Below are 22,964 nucleotides of genomic sequence, written 5' to 3'. Positions count from 1 at the left end.
TTAACGAAGACTTCATTTCAGGTAGTTTTTAATTCAAATTGAATTTATCCAATTTTAGATTCCGAAGCACACATTAAGACAAGTTCTTCAAAATATGGTTTTTGTACCAAAGACGTACAAAGATCGCAGTCGCTAAATAGTACTGCTGCTCTAGGATCATTCATTCAGGGTCGGGACAAAGGCCGAAAACTTTTAGATCCAAATGTTACTGCAAACCTTCAGAGTCCTGAGAACAAAAACTTATTTCAAAACTCATGTTCGCCCAGTAAACCGCTAACATTCATAGGTTATCGACCTATATTCAGTTCTACAAATTATATAGACTTATATTCTTTCAATAATTATAATCGTCTCAAACCTGTCGAATTATCATTTCTAGGTTCTCCTCTCTTCAGTTCTTCGACCCATTCCTATTATTCAGATGGCCGTATTTATAACACTACCAAACAACAAGCTATTCTTGTATCAAGCTCTTTTACCAACAAGTCCGAGAAGAAACGTATAAGATCACTTTCTGAATTATCGCTTCAACACGTCTATCATAAGGAGAGAAGAAGCGAAGCTGAGACAGGCGTTCATTCGTCTTGTAATCATTATGGAAAGGAACTGAATTACCTTCAGCAAGAGCTTATGGCGCGCACTGAAGAGGCAGATAAGATTGCGCATGAAGTTATACTGGCAAAGAATGAAGAAAAACAATTTGATGAGCATTTACAGGAACTAACAAGAGATGGTTCTGCTAAGACAGATACTATTAATAGGTTGAAAGAAAAAGTTTCTGAGCTATATGAGGAAGTGGAATCCCTTCGACATTCTCATCAACAAGCCATCTATCACCAAAAAGATTTACAGAAAGAGATCGACACTTTGAAGTGCTCGCGTGATTGGTACGCAGACCAGCTTCGTTCAGCTCAGTGTGTTCGTGATCGTATCCAAAACGAACCTGAAAAAATTATCAACTTACTAAGGGATAGTAGTGGAATAAATCATCGTTTGGCGCATGAAAATGCATGTTTGCGAGCTCAGTTAGCATGTAGCAAGGCCGCCTTAGCTGATGCTAAACGAAATCTCTCTCGCCAGTTAGAATCTATCCGTGTTGACATGGTAGAACGTGAAGCCATTTTTGAGCGTATTACTGCTGAACGAGCTCTTTTTGAGAACATCAGTCGTCAGCGCGCTGATGAGATAAGGGAATTGCAAACTCAGGTATCGAATTTCCAAATGGAACTTAAGGCTACTGAAGAGCTTATTTCGCTTCAGAAGAGTAAGTTATTGGATGCCGAAGAGGCCTTGGCAGTCACAGAAAGAAAACGCTATGAATTACAAAGCCAGTTAGAATCCTTTGAGAGAGAACATTTTACGAAGGAAAACTATCTAGATGACCAAATCTCTAAATATGGTATCATCTTAGAAAGTCTAAAAGATTATGAAAACGGCCATAAAAGTAAGGGCATATTGATTGATGAGATTCTCGAAGAAAAAGCCACACTCACTGCAGCTCTCTCAGCCTCACAATATGAAAAAGAAACATTGAATAAATACTTGATAAATTTGAAGGATAACTTGTTCAGAGTAGAAGAAAGTTTCGGCATCCTTAGACGTGAAATCGAATCCAAGTCTGCACAAATTGTGGAGCTCACCACTCAACGAGACAATATGGCTGAGAAAATTAAATTTCTTTATGACCAGTTAAGTGATTACTGGAAAGTGATTGAAAAGTTAAGGCAAGAAAATGAAGAATCGAATTCTTCCTTAAAGGTTTTGCTGATGGGAACTGAATATTCCCACAACAATCTAAAAAAATTGAATTTTTCACTCCAAATGGTTGATGGTGGCTTTGAAACTGTTGCCAAATTAAAACATGTAGGATCGAGTTCTCCTTTACCGAGTCAGATAATTACTAAACAACTTACACTTGAGTCGCAGACCATTCATTCCTTCCCAGTTGAAATGGCGACCTTTACAAGTCAATCAAATACTGCTTCTTTACCGTCTTCAGTAAATAATTTCAGTAACTCAGATGCTACACATTCTTTACACATTGAAATGAATAAAGATAGTTGTTGGCAAAATATGGATCTAAATACAAGATTATCCAATGATACTGTTCGTGACGTACCTCCAATTTCGCAAAATACAAACAGTGTACCTGATTCTAATTACGACATCCAAAATAACGACTCGAACTCACAGGAAAACTATCCCACAACAACTTTAGGTTTTGATAAAAATATATTTTGCTCAACGGATCCATCGTCTTTAGTTTCTGTTCATGTTTCGTCTTCATACGAGGAAAATCAAGTGGAAATAAATCAAAAAGTTCGTAATTCAAATAATCAGTGTTCTCTTGATACCTGGCCATATACACAACAGTCACCAGATAGCCAGAATGTTACTAATGTAGATTCTGGTTTTCACATTTCAGACACCTGTATAACGACCAATCAGATATATTCTCCGGATAATCAACAATGTAATATACCTCATTTAAATCTATATTTCCATGATAGTCTGGACCATACTGATGAGTATAAATCCAATGTACAACAAGATAATTCGTACACGTGTCTATCTAAAGGCGAATGTTCCTCGAATTTCAGTTGTGGTATTACAAATCGCAGAAACAACATTTTAGTTCCTAGAGCCAGTTCACCTTTGGACCACACAACCAATAATCTGAACTGTGATACAACTTATATAGATCCATTGGTTATATCAGAACAAGAAGTTGTGGAAGTTTCTATTCACAACTCTGATCAATTATCCCAACAAAATGTTTGCTTTACTAACAGAAATGATACTTGTACGATCTTATCTACGGAGCAGGATACTAGCTGTAAATGTGCTGTTACTGAGGTCCAAAATATTCATGCAAATGATTGGACAGGTAAGGAGTCATCTATTTGCTCCGGCAATTGCCTTGTTAAGATAAATGAAAGGGAAACACCAGTTAAGTTGACAGAATATTTTCCAAATGATCATCAGGGGAACCAGACGAATGAAGTTTTGCACATTCAGAATGTAGCCACTACCTTACCACTTGTCACTGAAACTCCAGAGTCAATACTATATAGCTGTTCATCACATGAAAATTCGAATCTGACTGAATTTAATGAAAGTAAAACAAAAAGACTGAAATTATATCAAGTTGGGAGATCAAATCAGTCAACAGTCATTTCTAAAAAAGGTGATCATGAATACTGCTCATGTTCTATCCCTTCTGAAACACCGAATGATTCATTTGACTTAAGAATATGCAATACCCGTCAGTCCGATATCAATACTTGTTCTTCAGCACACATATATGATACATCTGAAGCTTTTCTTCTGTCTACTTTCGATGAACTGAATTGTGTGAAACGTGAGAGGGACAGTCTTTCCGAACATGTTTCGGTCTTGCAAAATGATTTAGCCCAAGCTGTTGCTAACTTAACAACATATCAGAAAGAAGCAGAAATACAGACGCTTAATACTGAACGTGAAAAAGTCGCCCATCAACAAACACTAGAGGCTCATCAACTTACTATTGTGGAACTTAATAATGCTAAAGCCGAACTTTTTAACGTGCAAAAGTTAGTTGGTGAGCTTCGTCAAGAAGTTATCTTTCAAAAGAAGAAGTGGCATTATTGCGGGCGCACGAAGATGAAAATCGTTCTCTCTATGAAACGGAAATCAATTCACTGAAATCAATTGTTAAGGTATATCCTATTTTATTTGAAAATATTAATCCTTGTTTTTATCATGCCACATAAACATAAGCCGATGAGTTTTTGCATCAATATAAGCAGATTCTATCTCACATTTTTCATTTTTATTTTGGTCACTGAGTTCATAAACCGATCTTTTTTGTGATTTTCATCTATTTTTGTCAATAAACTTCAACATACAACTACACTATAAGTAGTCTTGTAACGTGTTTACTGCCCTTTGTAATCAGCATTACAAATTTCCGTGTAAGTATTGTAATGATTGATGTTTGGATAAAGATGGTGAGACTAAGTACCACGCAGTCCCGCGGTTATAGTATTGTAATGTCGGTTACTATGTTAAGCCCATATAACTTATTCTAGCTTTTGGACAAACCAATTTATCCACCCTTCTTGAGTTACTTTTTGACCTTGTCGATCATTCTCTTATTAATCCTGGCTGTTTTTATATAAGCGTATGTCTGTGCATTTCTTATCTTACTCATCACATGTCTGTAACTTATTTTTGTTCGACTATAAATATCGATTCACGCTTTGCCGAATTGAACTGGCTCACTCGCCTTCCCCATTGCGCATTGTTTTGTTTTGCTCCGCCTTCCGACTAACGATCGCACGAAAAATCCATTCTCATGTTTGGTTTATTCAATTCCATTATTTATTAACACGAGTTAAGTCGATAATTATATGTGACGATTGGTGACTTGTATATTTCGATAGTAATCATTCGTACCATGCAATTGGATTCAGATTAAGGGGCACTAAAGTATCCTGTCTATTTTGTTTTAATGTAATCTATGTTTATTATTTAAAATCTCACCTAGTAGTATTTAGTAGTTTGAATAATTTTTTCTGGTTAACGTTTTTTTTAACGAGTTGGTTTTCTACGGGATGGGGTCGCTAACCCCATGCCCAACCCTTCTCCTTTATCCGGGCTTGGGACCGTCAGTAGCCCCCGGAGGAGCTACGGGCGGAGTTGTAATATTTAATAGTAGCTTCGCCCCCAAATGCCCTGGTACGGCCGAGAGTGGGGAGAGTCTACTCTCCCTCTCGAAATGCTCTCACATGGCCAGCGAATATATAGCCTCTGCCAGGGAAGTCCTACTCACTGCCTTCTCGTGGCAGGGGTGTTGTTTACGAAAGTGAGAGGACGAAAAGCGAATGTCCGGCGCTATAACCGGATTGGTGGACACGGAGGGTCCACCTAGGGGAGTTGGAAAACCCTGATTCCAAACCAATGGTGCACATGGGCTCCAGTTTCCTGATGGAACGAATGGCGGAAGAACCTGTCATTGGTCAACGACTACCATGGGCCTGCATCTCCTCACGATGCTCCACTGCCTTGTGGATGAGACCTTTAGGTCAAAGGCTCCGGGTGTGGCCCCCTAAGAAAACCACCTGCTTCGGTTTGGGCACCCGGGCAGTATCACAGCCCACACACAAATGAATGAAATGACGAACTCTATTGACGATTCTATTCCTGCTCATATTATAAGCAAGACAATTTACGTTATTATTATCATTATTATTATTATTACTATTATTATTATTATTATTATTATTATTATTATTATTATTATTATTATTATTATTATTACTTACCATATCGCTAATTCACCCCCTTTTACCCCCAATTTGTGTAACCTTACTCTTCAACTTATGCATCAGCTCGCTCTTGGTGGAAAATCTGTCCTATCTAAACGATCTCCAGTCACTGTCTGGTTGAAAGTGAATGCTTCCACCGATAATGAATACTGAGGCAGTGTTTCTGAAACCGCGTACGCCGTTCAAGCTGGCTTCCTTCAACGTTCGCACACTAATGCAGATCAGACAACAGATAGGGCTGGCTATGTCTTTGGAAGGTCTTAATGTTGATGTTTGCTGTCTATCCGAGACCCGTATTCAAGACTCTAGTGAAGTACTACAAATCCGCTCTCCATCTGTCTCGAAAAGCTTGTTCCACGTGCGCTTATCCGGGGACCCTGTGGCATCTTCGTCTGGTCTTGCTGGCGTTGGTGTCGCACTAAGCGCTAGGGCTGAGGCAGCACTAATCGATTGGTTCCCCATTAACAGTCGGTTATGTGCTGTTAGATTAGAAAGTTCCATCAAATTGAGAAGAAACCGGCGTGAGAAACGGTGTCTTTTCGTCATCTCCGCCTATGCCCCGACAGATTGCAGCCCGGATGCAATCAAGGATGAGTTTTACCATCAGTTAACAGTTCTTCTCCAGAAAGCGCGTTCGACAGATATTGTAGTACTAGCCGGAGACTTGAATGCACAGGTCGGACGTCTAGGCACAGAAGAGAGTCGTCTAGGTGGCCGATGGGGACTTGTTGGTCGCAGGACAGATAACGGGGACCGTTTGCTGCAACTGTGCACAGACCACAACCTGTTTCTGGCCAGCACTAACTTCCGGCACAGTCATCGCCGGTGTGCCACCTGGCGTCCTCCCTCTGCATCCCAAGCCTGGACTCAGATTGATCACATCGCGATCAGCTACCGCTGGCGTGGTTGTGTACAAGACTGCCGCTCCTTTTGGAGTACCTATCTGGAGTCTGATCATGCCCTGGTCTGCGCCAATCTCACCTTACTTTTCAGTGGCCGAAGGATTGACCACCACCAACGGATTGATATTAGTAAACTGGCTGCAACTTCTGTTGCAAGTAAGTATCGAGCGGAGCTAGCCTCTAGTCTAGCTACCACCCCACCGAAAAGTATAGATGAGCATTGGTTGCATCTTCACGACGCCATGAAAATGGCGAGTAAAGCCGCTTGCGGCTTCGCGAAACGTCCCGCTTACAAGCACTGTGTTTCTTCTGGCTCCTTACAACTGATGGAAGCCCGTCGGTCTACTCCGGGTGACCGTGAGTTTGACCACAAACGAAGGCTGTTACGTAATGAAATTGGGCAAAGCTTGCGTAAGGACCGGGAAGCCTGGTGGTCGGAGCGTGCTAATGAGATGGAAGCAGCAGCTGCATCTGGTAACTGCCGGAAGCTCTTCCAACTCATCCGAGCCACTGGCAGCAAGAAGTCTGGTGTGAGTGAAACAATCTACGAGGATGATGGGATGCCAATCACTAACATCTCCCGACGTCTTGGACGATGGGCGGAATTTTTCGAAGGGCAGTTCAACTGGCCTGCTGCTCCGGCAACATCAACCAGCTTGTCCTGCCCCCCATGGCCGGTGACGACTGATCCACCAAACGAGGCGGAAGTCCGCAAGGAACTCCAACTCTTGAAGCGCTACAAATCACCTGGCCCAGATGACTTACCTCCGGCTCTTTTTAAAGATGGTGGCGACTTTCTGACTAAGGAATTGACTGTGTTGTTTGGAAAGGTTTGGGAGCAAGAAAGTGTTCCAACATCATGGAATGAGTCAATAGTCGTCCCTATCTTTAAAAAGGGTTCGCGTTGTTCCTGCAATAACTATCGGGGGATAAGTCTACTTCCGATTGCGTCCAAACTATTGGCTTCTATCATTCTTCGTAGGTTGTTTAAAACCCGAGAACGATTGACTCGCGAGGAGCAGGCTGGTTTTCGTTCTGGTCGAGGATGCATTGATCACATCTTCACCCTCCGCCAAATGTTAGAACACCGTCATACTTATCGCAGGCCAACAATCGTAGTGTTTCTTGATATCAGGGCGGCCTTCGATTCGTTGGACAGGACTGTTCTCTGGGATTGTCTATTGAAGAAGGGTGTGCCTGAGAAGTTCATTAACATCTTAAAGGCCCTGTATACGAACACCTCAGACAGAGTGAGGGCATACAACCACCTTTCTCCCTTGTTCCATTCGAGCAGTGGGGTTAGGCAGGGTTGCCCGATCTCACCATTCCTCTTCAACTTTGCCATCGACGACATCCTAGAAACAGCTCTGGTGGATGTAAGTAATGGCGGTGTGGATATGTTGCCTGGAGAACGACTTCTCGACCTTGAGTATGCGGATGATATTGTCTTACTGTGCGATAATGCCCAAGGCATGCAATCAGCACTTAATCAGTTGGCAATCAGTGTCCGCAGGTACGGCATGTGCTTTGCACCCTCCAAGTGCAAAGTACTTCTACAAGACTGGCAGGATTCTAATCCTGTACTCACCCTGGATGGTGAGCAGATCGAAGTAGTTGAGAAGTTCGTGTATCTAGGTAGCTATATAAGTGCTGGTGGTGGCGTGAGTGATGAGATTGATGCACGTATAAGGAAAGCCAGATCGGCTTATGCCGATCTGGGCCATCTTTGGCGCCTTCGTGATGTTAGTCTGGCTGTAAAAAGTCGGATCTACAACGCGTCGGTGAGAGCAGTTTTGCTCTATGCTTGTGAAACCTGGCCTCTCCGAGTTGAGGATGTTAGACGTCTCTCTGTGTTCGATCATCGTTGTCTCCGAAGGATTGCTGACATCCAGTGGCAACACCATGTTAGTAATGCAGAGGTTCGGCATCGTGTGTTCGGGCACAGAGACGATAATTCAATTGGTGTCACCATCTTGAAACACCGACTTCGGTGGCTTGGACATGTTTTACGAATGTCGTCCCAGAGACTTCCACGTCGTGCATTATTTGCCGACCCTGGGACTGGTTGGAAAAAGCGGAGAGGAGGTCAGTGTATGACATGGTGTCGTGGCATGAAAGAGAGCTGCAAAGGGCTAGCTTCTGTTGGTCCTTCACGACTCCTTGGTTGGGGTCCGAGAGATGGTGCAACACAGTGGCTAGAGACGTTATCAGATATGGCTCAGAATAGAAACCAGTGGCGATCCTGCTGCAACCTTCTTTTACTTTCTACATAAAGTATGGTTCTTACTTTCCTATTTGAAAGAGTCTTCTGGTTGTACATTTTAGTCCGCCTTATCTTTTCATCCCTTCTCTTCCTACTTTCATTATTTTGTGTGGCGCATATGTACCTGGTGCCCTTTTGTACCAATATATATGTGTTTAAATAATAATAATAATAATACTTTAGTAATTCAAAAGAATAACTATGGGACTTTTTAACTTATAGGTAACTAGCGATCACCTATCAACACTGGCAGAATCACTCCATAGTGCGCTGAGTGAAAAAGCTATACTGCAGAAGGAATTTAATCATTTGAAAAGTAGGATTCATGGTCAGTTACAGAAATTTCGTTTATTTACTCGTTTGGAGTTATATGGCGAATCTAAAGTAGTCAACCAAAGTTCTTTTGGTTTATTAGCTGCTCTTGGAATTAATTTAGAAAATCTGGCTAATGGTAATTCTCAGATGACTTTTCATGCAAAGTAAGATGAATTTCACATAACCTATGTGTTTACACTTAATATTTTGTTTTGGATTGCACTATTCACTGGGTTCACAGATTCATCTCAGCCGCTTTAGTATCCCTGTATCGTACCATAAAGTGTGCTTTTCAACTGGATCTCATTCATTAGTCTCACATAACCTGTTCAATTAAATAACTTTGCTAATTCAAAAATACTAGGATGAACGTTTATCTATCCTTTATTTCGTATGTAGACAACCTAACCATTAAAAAGTGTGTGTTAAAAGGCATATTGTTGTGATACGTAAATAGCCTACAGTTAAAGCATAACTCCTCACTTGTGATCATTGTAATAAACAACGATAGGTATGGTAAGCTAAATAAATGCCAGAATTACAGATAAACAAACTATTTTCTGCGGTCTGTTGTAAAAAATGCAGTTTCCTCAGCAAATAATAACCAATGTACGTTAAAAAAGTACCATGCTGTTTAATGCAGTCCAACATTATTCTTATGGTGAAACCTAACCTATTGTTGTTTTCATCATTGAAGAGTGATTCATTAAGGAAATCTTGCTTCAATTTTCATCACATATACATTTACTAATAAATCGTTTTTTTGGGAAAAATTTTTCAGAGGTATACCTGAAGATAATGTTAACTGGAACTTCAAAAAGTGTCGAAATAGAACTACATTCACTTGTTGCAGATTTTTACACCCTCAAAATCACATGAAATGTGCATTGACAGTTGTGCCTCGTGCAACTATTCAAATAAATGAATCGGTTAACTTTACCAAATCATTCTAGCGATGCATAGAAAAATATTGTTGAAATATCGTACCAAGGAATGCGTCACTTAAAGCAAATTCATTTAATTGTCCTACCAGTTGTTAATAGGATAGAATTCTAACAATTGCATTCTTAGTGCGAGCTCAAATCTGAATGTGGCAATCGATTCATTTTTAACTAATCAGAGATAATAGACGGATCAAGAACATAGTAAAGATTTGTCATATAAACTATGTATGAACTCTTGTGCTTGTAGATTTTTTTTCGGCTCCTTGGAATATATCTTGTTCCCAGCTTATTCGTATGTGCTTTGAGTCGAGTAAAGTGAATTTGCTAAAGAATACTAGACAAGTCGTAAGTTGATACTGGGACGCTTTGTGTTAAAAAGAACATTTTGGATATCATCCCCTACATATACCAATCTTATTTAAATGTTAAGGGATCAAATCTTAAAAAATATTATTTATTTAATTTAGGGAGATCCCAAAATCTATTGAATCTCTTTTTATAGGTCACCTCGTAAATTTATTCCAACCTTCGAATCTCTTCGAACAGAAATAACAAAATTTGAAAATGATCTGCTCAGTCGTAATATGCTTGCCAATGATTCAGCTCAAAATAAATAGTAAGCGAATAAATTGTTTTGCGATAAGTCTTCCATGTTAGTTATCCAGTGTAAACTGAATTATGAGTTAACTGTATCTTCTAAGGATTTGATTCAAATGCACACTCATTTCGTGTACACTAAGTAGTCTCTGGATAGCAATCAGTACAACTTTAAATTCACATTAGACAAGATCCTGTCTGGTAAGTTTGTAACGCATGTAGTAGATAAATAAAAAAAAGGTGATGTAGTAATGTTCGTTACATAGTGTTGAAATGGCTTACTGGATTCATGTGATTTTTAAAGTATGATTTACGCCTACGTTTTATGCATTTCTTTCTTGATGAGTGCTAACTAGCGTGAAACATACATCTAAAGATTTTTGTTGATTACTCCTTGTGGAAAAGGATTAATTACAATATACCGTATGACGTCAAGTCACTGCTGATATACTGAAAACTGGGATGTTAATGGTTACTCTCTAAAGACTAAATACTTCCACGGTGTGGGCAACCGGGAAGTGATAGCTGCCCTCATACCCCTAACAGCACTCAAGACCACTGTATTCATAATCAATCTCCTTCTTCAATTCCTACTATTCCTTCTACCTTGACTTTCAACACTAAACTTCCTCTTTCGGTTTCCTCCTCAAGTGTCACCATGTCCAACGATTCTAGTGCGCGAAACGCTGTCCCAGGTCTACTAAAACCTCGCTCCAAACTACACATTGGAGCCTTCAACGTACGTACCCTAAGTCAAATCGGTCAACAGGCCTCCTTAGCTAAAACCCTAGAATCTCGTACCATTGATGTATGCTGTGTCTCCGAAACACGCATACAGGATCCTAGTGTGGTCATTCACTTGACCTCACCTCGCCAAAATGGACAGCAAACGAAATACACCCTCCGTGTATCTGGAGACCCGTTGGCTAGTTCTTGCGGACTTGCAGGTGTAGGCATAGCACTAAGTACAAGGGCAGAACAGGCACTATTAGAATGGATCCCCGTTAACAGTCGCCTGTGTGCTGTCCGGCTAAATGGCTCCGTAAGAACTCGGAAGGATAGGGACACACGTCGTTGCCTTTTCGTCGTTTCTGCCTACACTCCCACTGGCTGCAGCCATGATGAAGTGAAAGATGACTTTTACAGAAAACTCTCTGAGCTTCTTCAGAAAGCTAAGCGCCCAGACATAGTAGTCGTAGCGGGTGACTTTAATGCCCAGGTAGGCAGCTTAAATCAAACAGAAAGACATTTAGGTGGGTGTTTTAGTATTCCGGCTCAACAAACCGATAATGGTGGTCGTCTGTTGCAACTATGCTCAGACAATCGTTTATTTTTGGCAAGCACTAATTTTAAGCATATGGAGAGACATCGTCTAACATGGCGGCCACCTGCACCAAACCAGCGATGGACTCAAATAGACCATATTGTCATCGGTCATCGTTAGAGAGGCTCAATAGAAGATTGTCGCTCGTATTGGAATACTTGTTTAGACTCTGATCACGCTTTAATACGAGCACGCATTTGTCTGCGCCTCAATGGACACAGGAAAAGTACACTAAGAAGACCCATTAGGATTGAACTGGAGGACGAGAAAGCCAAATGTGAATTCCAGAAACAACTGAGTTCACATCTAGGCAGTTCTGTAAACGAGACTGACCCAGATGCTGCTTGGAAAGACACACGAACAGCTGTGGAAACAGCAGTCACATCTATTAGTCATTTAAACCATAGGGCTCCAAAAAACCAGTGGATTTCTTCTAAGTCTATTTCACTGATGGATTCGCGTAAACTCATCCCATCAGGCTCTGAACACGACGAAGAGCGTAAACAAATTAGATCTAGGTTAACTAAAAGTCTAAGGAACGATCGTGAGCAGTGGTGGGCAACGAAAGCAAAAGAGATGGAAAAGGCAGCGGCTGTAGGCAACACCAGGCAACTATTCAGACTAATAAAAGAAACCGGAATTAAGAAGTCAAGTGTAAGTGAGACGATCTCGGAAAAAGATGGAACCCTTATATGCTCTCAACCCAAACGTTTAGAACGATGGGCGGAACACTTTAAGGAGCAGTTTAGCTGGCCTTCAGCTACTGCACAACTACCCACTATTCCCAGAAAACCTGAATGGAACATTGAAGTAGGCCCCCCGACCCTACTTGAAGTTCAAAAAGCTATACGTAATCTGAAACGAGGAAGAGCAGCTGGTCCAGATGGATCGGCTCCAGAGGTCTTTAAATATGGTGGTCCAATTTTAGCGATTAGGTTGACTAATATTCTGGCTAAAATCTGGGAGTTGGACGTAATCCCATCTGACTGGTCACAATCTCTGATTGTCCCAATATATAAGAAGGGGCCAAAATCATCCTGTGATAACCATAGAGGGATTAGTCTGACTAACATAGCATCTAAAATACTAGCCTCAATAATTATCAGGCGCCTAACTAAGACTCGTGAACTCCAAACACGAGAAAATCAGGCTGGCTTCAGACCTGGTTGTGGCTGTATCGACCACATATTCACCATTCGTCAAGTTTTAGAGCACATACATGCTTATCGGCGTCCGACAATGATAGTTTTTCTTGACTTAAAAGCAGCATTTGACTATGTAGACCGAGAGGTTCTGTGGCAGTGTCTGTCATTGAAAGGTGTACCTGAGAAGTACATAAACCTTGTGAAGGCTCTTTACTCGAACACTACCAGTCGAGTGAGAGCTTATGGCGAACTGTCATATGATTTTACAACCTCAAATGGTGTCCGTCAAGGCTGTCCACTATCCCCATTTTTGTTTAACTTCATTATAGACCTGTTGCTGGAAATAACACTCTCTTCGACTGAATTTTCAGGAATTGGTCTTCTACCAGGAGGTTCACTTATCGACTTAGAATACGCAGATGACATAGTCCTGTTTGGTGAAAACGCTGACAAACTGCAGAGTCTTCTGTTAGAACTGAGTAATAATGCCAGGATATTTGGAATGCGTTTCTCCCCATCTAAATGTAAATTGTTACTCCAGGACTGGCGTGCGTCAACACCTGAACTAAGGATAGAGAGTGAAGTAGTAGAACACGTAGACAACTTCACTTATCTTGGAAGTTTGGTCAGCCCTAATGGGTTTTCGTCTGACGAAATCTCAGCATGGATTCAAAAAGCTTGTTTGGCTTTTGCCAACTCACGTCACCCATGGCGAAGACGAGATATCTGTCTATCAATTAAGGGACGAGTATACTATGCAGCGATTCGCTCTGTTGTACTTTACGGCTGCACAACGTGGCGATTAAGAATAGAAGATACTCGTAAGTTATTAGTATTCGCCCACAGATATTTTAGAAATATTGCTCGCATCTGCTGGGGTCACCGGGTAAGTAATAGTAAGGTTCGACTCATGGTATTAAGGATGATGTTAAATCAGTTGATGAGGTCATGAATCTTCATCAACTGAGATGGTTGTACCACATGTTACGTATGCCTGAACATCGATTACCACGACGCACAATGCTGACTGATATTGGGAATGGTTGGGAGAAAGTTAGGGACGGCCAAACCAAAACGTGACATCAGTGCTTGAAGTCACTAACTTCTAGTCTGTGCCATGTTGGTAGATGCAGACTACCTGGTTGGGGTCCTCGCGACTATCGTAATCAGTGGTTGGAGATTGGGTGACATGGCTCAGAATCGATCACAATGGCGTAGGTGTATACACTCTTTATCTTCCCTTAAACCTTGAGATTAAAATTGCTTCATAACTTTTTTTCCTTCCTATACTATATCCTTATATACAACCTTTCTTTATATACTACCACCACTAAATTAATTACTTCTATGAATCCGGTGTTCATCTTGTTGTGCTAACGAGGTATGGCAACTTGGACCGATGCATATATGTGCCTGGTCCTACGTTGTCGCTGACTGACTGACTGAAAGACCAAATAGTCTTAACTGACAATATTTTTAATATTGCCAGTTAATGATAAATGCCTCAGGTCTTTAGAAAAGCGCACGTCTCCTCAAAATATTGCGCATAAATTTTGCTGTGAAGACCTAGTCTCCTACCAGTCACGTGAGTTCTTGTTGTATCGGATTTTAAGATATCTGTTTGTCCATAAAATCCAGGTCATCGCATCAGATAATACAAACGTATCAAAATAAAACCTTAATCATGTTATAAATTAGTTAGACTTGTACAATAAATAAGCGTAGACATTAACGATATGAATTTAGCCAGTCATAAGCAGCGTGAAAGATGTCACATATATACGCTGGGTCAAGTTGACGTACTTAATTAATATTAACATAATACGACCAAATTTAGATGATATGGAATAAGAAAGTATGAAATATTATTCGAACTGAAGATTTAGAAGATGGAAATGAATACATTCATACCATTCCATCTGATTTTGAGCCATGTCTAATTCAAGCCACACCTTATCATTTTCCATCTTTGCTACTCAACATACATCACGTCACAGTAAGCAGCCACCACGCATGCGTAGTTTGTGTGCCGAACGTCCTTAAGCGAGGAAAATTCACTACCTCACCTACATGACTTATGGTTAAGTTAGTTCCTTACGCTTAATTTCAGCGTTACTTACACGGCGGTTCCACTATGCGTAATTAGTATTTTGGGGACATTTTATCGTCAAATACCAGCAACCTTCAAAGGTTATGTTTCATAGCCGTAATAATAATGCAACGAATTGCTACCCGATATACTCTCCGTGTGATAAACAGATTTTCTCTTCGTAGTCCTCTCAGAAATTCAACTTATTAATGAAACTAGTTTTTAGGGCCTTGTCTGTCAATTTTTTAACTTGTATCTAACTTAAAGACAACTCTACCGATGTTATGGACTCATATCCCAATGAAATAAAGATTGATCCAACTAATTACGATCGAATAATATAAGATGTTGTTTTCGAATTCAATTGAGAGCTGATGTTAAATATAATCAACTAAGCTATCTACTTATTTTTCAATCGCATGAAAATTTTACTGTACTAAGTAGTATTATCACTTATTGTTTTGTCTCTCTTTTAGGTCATCAGTTGGTATGATATACGTTTTCATTCATATGGCATTTACTTTTAAAACGCACTGCCTCAAGGTGATTTCAATTTTTTCATACTTATCTGTTTTATAGATTTCAGTGAACAATTTAGTAAATTTCATATGCACACATGTACGCAATCTCTCCACATGCATACAACATATGTGATGTACACTTATAGTTTGTTTGATTTTCTCTATGATTGTATTTTTTGCTTATTTTTGTCATCGTGAAGATCACTTCAGTCTTTCACTTTTAGATTCATAAATAATCTTTTAATATTAGCAGTATTTCTTTAAATAATTATGAACTCAGTAAAACAATCTGTTGTGTGTGAGTTAATTTCATTATACTAATTATTTTGTATTGTTCAGACCTAACTTCACAATGAGTTATTTTGCTTTTGCTTTGTTTTTTGTATGTGATAAAGTGAGGGTATTTTAATGTCTTTAGATGACCATGTTTATTTTATCTTTGATAAATGTATTTATACTCTGGTTAGTATTCTATTTTCTAACTTCTGTGCTGATATGCAAAATCCTCACCTGTGTTTTATCTCACAACAAGTTTAAGGCTTTTTTTGTAAATTTATAACCTAAACAGATAGATAATCGGAATCCTCACTGGTTCACATAGTTACACGTCTCACTAACATTCTAGTGACGAAAATTAAATATATATGTACACATAATAAATGCATGATGTTTCTGCATCCATTTCATGTGAAGTCATTTGTTGACTATGCGTATCATACATGTCTCATCCAATTTTTCGATATCTTACTATACATCAGCATAGATTGTGTACGTCCAATTATTGTAGCTCAGAATTCCGTTGATGATGGGTTCCTTAACCGACTCACAGAGATTCTTTCTGACTAATAACTATTTTTATGAAGGCGGTATCCAACAGCTTCTAAAAAATATCCTTGCACTTCACTCTATTTCATTAGAGTAACCGGAACTAAGTCGTACTTGTGATACGTTTGATGTTGTTAGCGCTCACAGTGAACTAATACGAATAATGTAGTCTTAAGTTTGTCTGGAAGTTATGGTGCTTTAGAGAAGTGTTTTTGTTGGCAATGTTTGCTTGGCTTTAATAACGTCAAATCCATTTAACCAATAATCAAATAGTTGAAGCTGATAAACAACATACGGGTTTACTAATTGATTTATCCAATCAATCTTTATTGAATTGAAAAGATGCACATAAACTTTTCCACGGCATTTAGTCAACATGCGATAGACATTTGATTATTAAATACTGATAGGTCCAGTAGTGTACTATGGTTTCATCTATTAACTAACAAGTTGCATTCTTTCAGATCTTCTGGTTCAGTTTTTTCCCGCTGACTGCTTTACGAATTTGTTATAAAATTTTTGAAATATTCTGTAAGTCAGTAATCAATTATTTGTCTCCAACCCTATCCAGGGGTAAACGTCTTCATCTGTAACAGTTTTATTTAGTTTAAAATTAAATCAGTCCATTACATGCCTGATTCTCAAGTGATTCCATCTCAAACCACATTTTTGAACAACTAAGTTCCATGTTTTAATTATGTTACCAATTGATCTACGGAGTTTCCTAAATTTTTAGGCTAATAGATTAATGTTTCTGGTATTGAAAAAAAGTGCATCGTAATTAATTACCAGTATCGTGGAGTAGATCCTGACTGGTACTGTTCATATATTCATGCCTTGGTACGGTCGAGGGTGGGGAGAGTCTGCGAATGTCCGGCGCTTTAACCGGGTTGGTGGACACGGCGCGTCCACCTAGGGGAGTTGGAAAACCCTGATTCCCAACCAATGGTGCACATGGGCTCCAGTATCCTGAAGGAACTAATGGCGTATGAACCAATTGTTGGTCACCAGCTACCATGGGACTGCATCTTCTTACGTTGCTCTACTGCCTTGTGGATGAGACCTTTAGGTCAAAGGCTCGGGTTGTGGCCCCCTAAGAAAACCACCTGCTTTGGTTTTGGCACCCGGACAGTATCACATCCTACACTCAAATCAAGTGACTTGTGTTGCCCATATGTATTCGATGCCCTTTTGTACCAATATTTATGTGTCCAAATAAATAAATATGATTGGTTCTTGACTATGAAATTCTAATATATATATTTCCTCAGTTAGTAATTGGATACTGAAGTGTGCACACTTCCACAGTCTTCGAATAGCATTAAGATAAGTAAGACATTTGATAAATGGGACTACGTATTTGTGTTATTTCATTTTCATTATATCACTCCCAAAAAACTAACTCTTGTTAGTGTAAAAATACCAAGGTTTCTGAATAAATTGGTGCTAATTCGTTTCTTTAATTACACTTTCGTGTGTTCAAAGCTGGTTGATCTCACATTTTACGCTTCAGTTAATCAAATTTGCTAGTTTGATGGACTTATATATATATATTATATGAAAAAGTTTTCACTTTAAATACTGTCTGAATTGATTTTCATTGTAAATAATATGTGTTCAGTTATTAAATCAAGAATTCTATTTTAGTAACATGATAATAAAGGTTAGAGAAATATTATGCTTCCCTGAAGGAAATATAAGAATTAGTAGGGAAGAAATATATAAGCAACGTGTATTTGTTGTTTAGTATAATTGCTAGCCTACAGTAAACTCATGCATATCAATTAAGAAACTTCCTGTGAATAATAAAATAGTCTTCTGTTGTTTTTGTTAGCACTGGTTACGTAGCCATTAATTTTGAGCGAATTAAAGGATCACCTTAGAATAACTGTTTTAATATTTTAAACAATCATAATAGGTTTTTCGGATTACACTCAGTCAATAGTTTTCTTTTTCTATAAAAAAGATTAGCTTAAATGCAGGAGCTGTTGCTACGTATATTTGATTGAAACCAGAAGTCCATATTTCGTATGAATTGTAAGGAGCGATGAAAAAATACCAGCTCATAGAAAACTTAAGCATCGACTGGTTACGTCTAAAATGATATTATTGCTACTCAAAAAGCGATTACTTAACTTAATACTAGTCACATTGGATGATTTACATGTAACTATTCAAGTTTCTAGACGTTAAAGCTATAATGGATGATAATTAATGAATACATAGCTGAGTTGATAGATCGCCTAATTTTTCACGAAACTCAGAACAAAATATCAACCAAGTTAAAGTCAAAAGACTACTAGTGATCAGTTAAATGAATTGAAATCGTCATGTATATACGAACCATCCAACTAATATGATTTCAGTAAAGGTGCACTTCCCCATGTTGTATCACTCGAACAATGACTTTTGCGACTAGTTTCTTCAGTCGGGCTCTTTTTTGCGTATACCAAAATTCACGCCTTAGATAAAGTCACTTCTAGAGTGTCATTGTAATCGTCTCTCAAATGTTGTCTATCATGTCTAGTTCATAGTAATAATCAGATTTGGTAGACCAGTTTGTAAGGTGAACACTAGCTTAAGCGACCCAACACCTCAGTGCTGTACATTTGATGTTAGATGATAGAAGACATTTGATAGAAAAAAAGTGGACTAATTCCAATGATAATAATGATACGGGGTAGTCTGTTCGAACTCCACAAAGAGCATCATTTTCCCCAAGATTGAGAATGTCTATTATTGATGAGTATCAACTATCACCAAATTTAGGCCCAAGACCACTTGTAAATCACCACATACTACCCAAAACAATTCGTAACATAAGGTTAAACATATTGCTCGATACTCTATGATTTCCAATATTTATTCAATAAGTGATAATTTTCAATACAAACTATCACTAAATTTTAAGCTTAGCTATGATCTTGATTAATTTTATGTAGTGTTTGACGGAATGATACCGTGGTTCTGAATTCTTTTATACGATTCATCTACAAGTATCTGATTAAATTGTCGCCTAGTGACCAGTTTCAGTTGACAGTATTTTTAAAGAACCTTCAGTAAAATAAAATATCTTCATTCTGTTTCGATTTCTGGTCAGACGTTTCACATAATGAAAATAGGGCTTTTTGACCTATGTAGAGCAACGTAATTATATCCATGATTGCGAAGTGGTGGTTTTCTGTTATCTAGATTTCGAGTTCACCAGCAGAAGTGATTTATTAATCAATTATATCAAAAATGAATGTCTAAGTCAGGCTAGAATATTTGAGAAGATAGCACAACAATGTTAGCCGATCGCTCTCCCTCTTACTCGTCACATATATTCTATATACTGTAAAATTTTCAATCTAAATTTAATCTTTCTGCATACTGATCAATCTTCCGATACTTTACTCAATCACCTCGTGGAAACCATATTTGTTTTTAAATAAGGTGTATTAAATTACTTATCTCTGTGGGGTTTAGTTGTAATACATTTACCTCTCTACATATCGAAAAAATATTCGCTCTCACTATTATACTGTAATATTTTCATTTATCATTAATGGATTTTATATCATGTGCACTACACTACTTAAAATCTGTTTTCATTTTACTAGCAGTTCCGTCGTATCCATATGCCATATTTTTTCTACACATTAAAAATCGGCAATTCTAGTGCCTAATGATTTGCTTCCTGGAATGTACCGATCTTAACTAGTATAAAACCGAACTCAATTAAACAGTATGAGTCACTAAATGTTGCTCAATGTACAAATTATTTTGAAAGTATCTTATCAGTATTAATACCCTTATGTGTTCATTATCATAGTTATTTGTTTACTTTGTAGCAATTAGTATTGTTAAACATGTATTTTGTTCTAAATTCTGGATGGGTGAATTATTCCAATCTTTAGATTTATTGTCAGCTATAATATTCGGCCATGTTAAATACACACTTATAACCATGAATGTGTGTGTATGATAGTACATACCTATTCACTCCCTTTATTTCGTACATGAATTATAAAAACTTAGCCATCTTATTGTTCTCTGAGCTGTCTAAATTGTACTGAGATGTATTTATCAATAATAATTCAACAAATTACTGTGCGAGCACATATTTGTCACATTATACGATTGAGCAACTGTAGTCCTTCTTTAAATCTAAATACGTATCACATACGACTGGAAAAATCATTTTCACATATTGGTCCCAGTCCAATCGATTAAGCTATTAGTCACCATAGTTTCAATATCTTCATTGATGTTCTGAGCTCTAACAGTACAGCATTACAGCAAAGCATGAATGAATACTTGAATAAAGTCGTCCTGTACTCCATGCATTTTAATTATGAGATACATGTTTATCTACTCGGTCATTATTTGCTTTTCACATGTAGGATATTAAAACTAAACATCTAATCAAAACGAGTTAGGTGGGTTAGTGTTTGAGTATTCAAATTACCGGTTGCAAATTAGGCACTTAGAGCATTATAACACTTTTTAACACTCCACCTTATTATGTTATCAGTATTTAAAACGAGACAAAACTTTTGATTGAAAACTTTCTTGTTTAGCTGCCTAGTAGCTTTATTAGCTAACATTTGAAGAATGAAGAATTGTCTGTCTTCATTGAATTCAAATCTTTGATAAAGGCATGGAATTTAAACTTATATCTGGATTCACCTCTCAAATCAGACTATATGGACTGTATAAAATGTTTTTAGTGTGGACAGTGTTTTTGGAGTGAACGACCTTATACTTGGTATTGTATCATATGTTGAAATGGTAAAATAACCCGCAATGTATAGAATTCATCATTTGCACAATAATATTTCACTGAAATGCCTATCACGTTTGCTTTATGGTAGGCGAAAACACTTCATTCAAAAACTTAATTTATATATTTGAAGAAGGTCCATTCATGACAGGTATTCATCACATCACATATTTTGTTAACTGACTTTCATTTTATAATGCTAACCAAAAGAATGTATTGCATTTTACTTCCACAAGCTCACACGGAATACAAAGCAGCATTTTCTAGAGATCTCTGTATACACAGTAATAATGACACGAGGATTCGATACCTAATTGTCCACATCGTTCACCTGTAGCCAACTTATGATACAGGGGCACTATCATTGATGAACATCAAATATGACCTGATTGATTCCATGTCATAATGAAAGCTAAGTTTTCGTAGAAGCATATTTTTCTACACAAGTATACATTTAGTATTGTTTGTAAAATGGATTGTTGTTTATCGTAATAAAATTAACAAATGAGCCAATAATCTGAATAAGTTTGTGATTGAAGTAAACCTTGAAAGCCACTAATAACTAATAAATCCGTCCAATATTAATTTAACACAATCACTCCAATTACTTAAATGAATTTTAAGTAGTTTTGATACAACGTATAAAACAGGCTTAATTGATAAATATATTTCAATAGTTGAGATAATGAGTCTAGCTTCGATTGACTCATGAACTCAACTATTGAAATTACTATAATATCCAAAAAAACCCTTCAGATAACGAATATATCTTTAGAAGTACATGTAGAAAAGGAAACAATCTTTAATGAAAGTTCTATGAATACTTTAATCAATTTGCCTGTGAAATTAGTAATTGACGAACTTATCACCTGATAAAACTGTCATAATCATCAAAAGAAACACATCCACCAACTTTTAAGGAAAATAGAGTATAAATTTCTCTAATTTTATATTTTATTTTTCAGTAGACACTTTGAAAAATAACAAAATTTGATTACATCAAAAACTAAATGCAACAATGAATTGTAATTTTCACTTTAATCGATGTGTTTCTCTTGAAAATAATAAAAAAATACTGTTGAGAAATTATAGTGAATTCTGTTGTTTTTTTGTTGTGGATTTGTTGTTGTTCCTTATTTTTTTGTCTCTGTGTACAACAACATTACACAATGACTGTTCAATTGTAGGGTCTCTGTTTGTTTAAAATCTGAAAGTATCAATAAAAATGAAATATTTAACTTACAACGGATGTAATTAAAAATAATTAAGCTTAGAAAAAAAAGAAATATATAGCTATAAGCTATAGTAGTATAAGTTTTCGAATATTATTAACTAAATATTAGCCTTTCTTATATACACTAGTGATTCTAAAATGAAATCTATCGTCTTACTGTGGGACGAAACAGCCGTCCAATGCTTCCAGGTTCTCAATGGTGGTCTCACATCAATCAGTTCATGATCTCAATCAAAAGCTTGTATATGTTTTATTTTCAAATCAGTCATCGTGTATTGTATTTGATATGTTGTGTCAACAGCTGTCTGGCGTGCACTCAATAATGTTTATTGTAAGCTTCTTTTTTTGTATTTCACACTATTCTAAAGGTCAGTGCTTTTAGAAATTTAGCGTATCTTAAGCTTTACCTAAGTAATTTAAATACTGGTAAAAAGTGTTTTACTTTAGTGCAGAAAAGTTGTGGTGTTCTTTATCCGTCACTTATCATTCATTCTGTTTTGACTAGTAAAAACAAAATTACATTGATTTTACTTTCGCTGAAATCCAACCACGTAAGAAGATTAAAATTATATATTTCTGGTTGAGATCATGAACCTTTTGATGTGAGACCACCATTGGGAACCTGGAAGCATTGGACGGTTGTTTCGTCTCACTGGGGGACGAAACGTCCGTCCAATGCTTCCAGGTTCTCAGTGGTGGTATCACATCAATCGGTTCATGATCTCAATCAA

At 37.7% G+C, this 22,964-nt stretch overlaps 1 protein-coding gene across 1 annotated transcript in view; it reads left to right on the top strand.

Moving 5' to 3' along the window:
* Window positions 1-22,964, top strand: part of Smp_172390 (putative udp-galactose transporter) — a gene marked incomplete at both ends in the record, with an annotated part of 68,535 nt that overhangs the window by 23,417 nt on the left and 22,154 nt on the right. Inside the window, one exon of the mRNA XM_018793924.1 lies at window positions 155-3,572. Coding sequence (XP_018648388.1) covers window positions 155-3,572 — 3,418 coding nt within the window. The remainder of the gene's footprint in view (window positions 1-154; window positions 3,573-22,964) is intronic.

The sequence above is a fragment of the Schistosoma mansoni genome, chromosome 1, assembly GCF_000237925.1.
Source record: "Schistosoma mansoni strain Puerto Rico chromosome 1, complete genome".
Taxonomy (NCBI): Eukaryota; Metazoa; Platyhelminthes; class Trematoda; order Strigeidida; family Schistosomatidae; genus Schistosoma; species Schistosoma mansoni.
This window is presented reverse-complemented; position numbering and strand designations above follow the sequence as displayed.